At 39.2% G+C, this 4,623-nt stretch overlaps 1 protein-coding gene across 1 annotated transcript in view; it reads left to right on the top strand.

Moving 5' to 3' along the window:
• LOC107696070 (LIM domain kinase 2-like) overlaps nt 1-4,623 on the top strand; it is a 49,030-nt gene that overhangs the window by 30,201 nt on the left and 14,206 nt on the right. Inside the window, exons 7-9 of the mRNA XM_016496217.1 lie at nt 3,119-3,330; nt 3,494-3,680; nt 4,076-4,162. Coding sequence (XP_016351703.1) covers nt 3,119-3,330; nt 3,494-3,680; nt 4,076-4,162 — 486 coding nt within the window. The remainder of the gene's footprint in view (nt 1-3,118; nt 3,331-3,493; nt 3,681-4,075; nt 4,163-4,623) is intronic.

Below are 4,623 nucleotides of genomic sequence, written 5' to 3' on the forward strand. Positions count from 1 at the left end.
CCAGAGAGAGTGTATCTGGACCACTGTCAGGACTGGTGTTGCTGGTACAGAGGATTATCTTTTCCATTGTGAGCTTTTAGAGTGAAATCGTAAGACACTATGGCAGTGTTCTGATGTGCACTGGGCATTCATGTGTTTCAGGTGGCAGGAGACTATAAATACCATCCCGAATGCTTCGTGTGTTTAAGCTGCAGGGTGGTGATTGAGGATCAGGATACCTATGCCTTAGTGGAACGTACCAAACTCTACTGGTGAGTAACTTTACACATTTCACCTCCAAACTGTACATGTATTTATTGTAGACCGTACTGGTGTGGAAACTTTACACGCAGTAGCTCCAAACTGTAGTGATGATTCATCTGTGTTGACTTTACATATCTTAGCTAGGGTGACCAGACGTCCCGGTTTAATGAGGTGTGTCCTGGTCTCCTGACAATTCACTAAAGAATTTAAATATGTACCAGTTTCAGTTGTAGCCTCACTGACTTTTTATTTTAATTAACTATCTTCAATATCCTTTCAGCTATGATCTCTGGTATCATTTGTGTTGTTTAATAGGATGACACTGCAGAGAAGCAAATCTGTTTTTGAAAGCTAAACTGTACAAAATCTATTAATTTCTTGTGCAACATGTTTTGTTTTTCTTTGCAAGGAAACACATTTTATGCACATCTGGCTTTTTTCATTCCTTTTATAGTTTAATCAATTAATTCTTTAATAAATTGACCCATTTATTTTAAAGTACCAATTTACAAGATAATGGTTTTATGAACACACATTTGTTCTATTCATGTTTCATGAATAAGGTCCATTAGTTCCAAATTTTACTGTGGAAACATTACATGTATGCTTTTGATTTGATTGATTGAGTTTGATCGCATCATATAATAATTGCTGTTAATAGTGTTCATCGTCTGTTTGATTACGTCTTTAATTGATTTTTCTTTACATTTCTGCCATATGTACATTAACTGACAGTCACCACTGATAAGCTACTACTAAATATTGAAGAAACTTAATTTTCTGTAAAGTTGCTTTGCAACGATTTGTATCGTGAAAAGCGCTATACAAATAAACTTGAATTGAATTGAATGTATTAACTGCAAACAGCCCATAAGTAGCCTTTACACGTTAAATTCAATCTGTGGGAACTTAAATGTATATTCGAGTTCAGGTAAGCAGTGATATTTAATACTTTTATATTTAATCATAACCTCCTAATCTCCTAATTCTTTTTAAAAATTGTATTTATTTTGTCTGTTGTTTATCTTCATTTGTTGTTTTCAGTAAAGCGCAGGCAAGTTGACACACATCTGAGTGTTTCATAACATGTCTAGAAGTGACTTGCTCTTGTCAGGTCTTGTCCTGAAAGTTCAGGTTCTAAAGTTTTCGAGCTCCAGTGAGGCTTTTCAACTTCTCTCTCACACAGTGGTAAATGCTACAAGCAGGAGGTCCTGACGCCAATGCTGGAGAAGCGTGGTTTGGCTTACTCTCCAACAGACCTGCTCCCTCACACAGTGACTCTGGTGTCCATGCCTGCTGCCACCAATGGTAAAAGGGGTTTCTCTGTCACTGTGATTAGAGACTGCAGCGGTGCCACAGCCAGTGTTCAGGTCAAAGAGTAAGTAAAGACATGCGGAATTAACATGTAAAACACTTGATGCATCTCCCAATTTCGTTAAGCAAGCAGTCAGATAAAGCTGAATATGCTGAGAAACATTTGGAATAATAGAGACTTGCTTAAGTTATTTATCACCTCGAAGATTCACCACAATGTCGCCACACCCAGAGACAGATGGAATGTGTTGCATAACTGTGGTGATACGACTGCGTATGTTGGACTGAGGGCACAAACTGCCACTTTCTTTTTGTGTTCTTCAGATGTGAAACCATAACAAAAAGCTATGAGATTCATCTCATCATTCTTAACCTGTCTTTTCATGATGGGAATCTCCCAAAATCTTATCCTTATAGGGTCAGAGGGATGCATATTAGTCCAGAGGTTCGGAACGCCATCCATGTTGGGGACCGAATCCTGGAGATCAATGGACTCCCGGTGTCAGCTCTGATGGAGGAGGAGGTACTTTGCCTTTTTTACCACTACCATTCTTGATATTAGCTTTGAGGTGAGGTGAAATCGTGCCAACGTTAACTTGTCGAAGCAATGTGACAATACAGCATGGTAAGCATTTGGAATACAAACTCATACTATAGCTTGTCCCAGCACAGTGACACTCCTTTCATACTATGGTAATTACTTTAACCTGGTCATGCACTCAATTTACACAACTCTCTAGAAACAGGCTGTGTTTGTTATATGGCTTTGATGTGTTTTTTTTTTTTTTCATAATCCATGTGACACTTGGAGCTTCATTCTAACTTCATTGGCATCCATCTGTTTTGTCAAAGCACAGGATATGTTTGTTGATGTTGCAGAAGCAGTATTTAGTTTTCTTAAGAATAAAATGTAAGTAGTCATGCAAGAGTTTAACTTTGTAATGCATACCTATGTTGGGAGCTATGTGTATGTAGACTCTTGGACTAAAGTGACTCGTCAACTCCTATGTAAATGCTTTGCATTCTCATCGTGCATTTGTAAATGTGATTTCATTTTCCCACCATTTCTCCTTTACGTCTGAATTCCACTGCTTTACTTCTGTTGTCATGGATTTGTGCCTTAATTTAATCACATACTGGGAGGTTTTTGGATTGACTTGAATTTGGCAGCCATCTGGCCGATGTAATGAGCAGCCTGAAGTCCTGTAATCCTAAAAATGGAAAATCCTAAAGTCCTGAAATGAACATAATCACAATTACAGAAAGCTGTTAGATGTCTTCATTACTGCATGTCCAGACCTGGAATGTCCACTGTTCCTGTGTATTACATAATCTTAATTTCAGTGTTGGCTTTGAGAATTTATCTTTTGCACCTTTAGAAAGACCGTTTGTGTGGTACCAGCTTTGACTGGAAGGAAAATCAATGTTATGTAAACAGCACTAATGCACAATACTGAAGTTTTATGACTTAATGCTGTCCTCTAGCTTTTATTGTTGTTGTGACCCTTATCAAAATAACCACAGTGTATATGACCTTCTGAATTTGGATTGGTCGTTCCAGGTGGAGGACCTGATCCATCGGACCAGTCAGACACTGCAGCTGTTGATGGAATATGATCCAGTCCGACAGCGTCTGGACCGACTCCGCCTGGGCTCCCGCAATCAACTGGGTGTCCCCGCGGCTTCCCGTATGCGTATGTCCTCATCAGCGGATGCTGAGATCGAACGAAGTGACTCAGTGGGCAATGGGACGTTAAAAAGGAGGTCCCTCAGGTAGCTTATGTCATCACGGGGCTTGTGTAGGTTCATTTACATTTTTGATTCCAAGTGGATGTGGATATACAGAGATGGTGCAAATAAATACATTACACACTTATTTATCTTTTTCCAATTGCTATTTGGGTTTGTACAAATACTTTTATCTTGTGTGTTGTAGACGTAGCAACAGCACCTGCAAGTCTCCAGTCTCTTCATCTCCTAAGGACCCTCCGATTCTAACTCGAGATATCGGGCGCTCTGAATCCCTACGTTCTACTTCCAGCTGCTCCCACCGTATCTTCCGTCCCTGTGACCTCATCCATGGAGAAATCCTAGGAAAAGGCTTCTTTGGACAGGCCATCAAGGTGTGCATACATTCAACCTTTCCTCATTTTCTGTGTATTGCAGTGTCTAGAACTGCTCACTGGTTCCTTAGTGTTGTCTAGAAGAGCTGGTTCACTGCATTGAAGCTTAGTTCAGTGCTGGAAGACAGGCCTGAATTTCCTTTTGTAAAGGAATCATAAGGAATTCTGATTCCACAGTTATGAATTGTGGTTTCTTGATTCTATTATTGAACAACTTAGCTAAAGCATTTCTTTTGACTTGGAATAAGTTCAGTAATGTCATAGTAGTTCCATTCACAGTTGGCAGAAGAATGCAGATGAAGTTCATTAAAACTATTTGGTTTCAGTATTTTAGAAGAACTGGAAATAATTTATCTTCCAAACCTAATACTGTGTGATTTTTTTTTTTTTTGTAGGTGACCCATAAAGCCACAGGTGAGGTGATGGTCATGAAGGAGCTGATCCGCTGTGATGAAGAGACACAGAAAACATTCCTAAAGGAGGTATGAAGATCCCCTTCTTTCCCCACAAGTATCATTCATCTGATTACCGTGTAATTTTTCCTTAATTTCTCCATATCCGGCGCTGGGATACAGTGTTGCTGTAGCATTTGTGATTGTTTTCAGAGGAAAAGAGACTTAGGCCCAATCCCAATTCTACCCCTTAGCCCTTCAAACGAAGATTTTTCGGGACCACACTTCAAACGAAGGGGTATGAATTATCTCAGCGTAAATCGGCTTCAGTGGCAACATGGCTGCCCGAGCGAACAAAAAGACACATAAATGTAAGCATTTTTGGCATTAATAAAGATTTTAACGAAAAGTAATCATTTGTTTTATGTTACATTCAATCGTGAGTTCATATGTGAGTTCATGTTACTCAAAGAAATGTTTGCAAAAAATCGCTAAAGTTTGCTAACGTCATATCATTACAGACTGCACGATAGTGCCACAACATATTTTCA

The sequence above is a fragment of the Sinocyclocheilus anshuiensis genome, unplaced genomic scaffold (genome assembly GCF_001515605.1).
Source record: "Sinocyclocheilus anshuiensis isolate Anshui unplaced genomic scaffold, SAMN03320099.WGS_v1.1 scaffold935, whole genome shotgun sequence".
NCBI lineage: Eukaryota > Metazoa > Chordata > Actinopteri > Cypriniformes > Cyprinidae > Sinocyclocheilus > Sinocyclocheilus anshuiensis.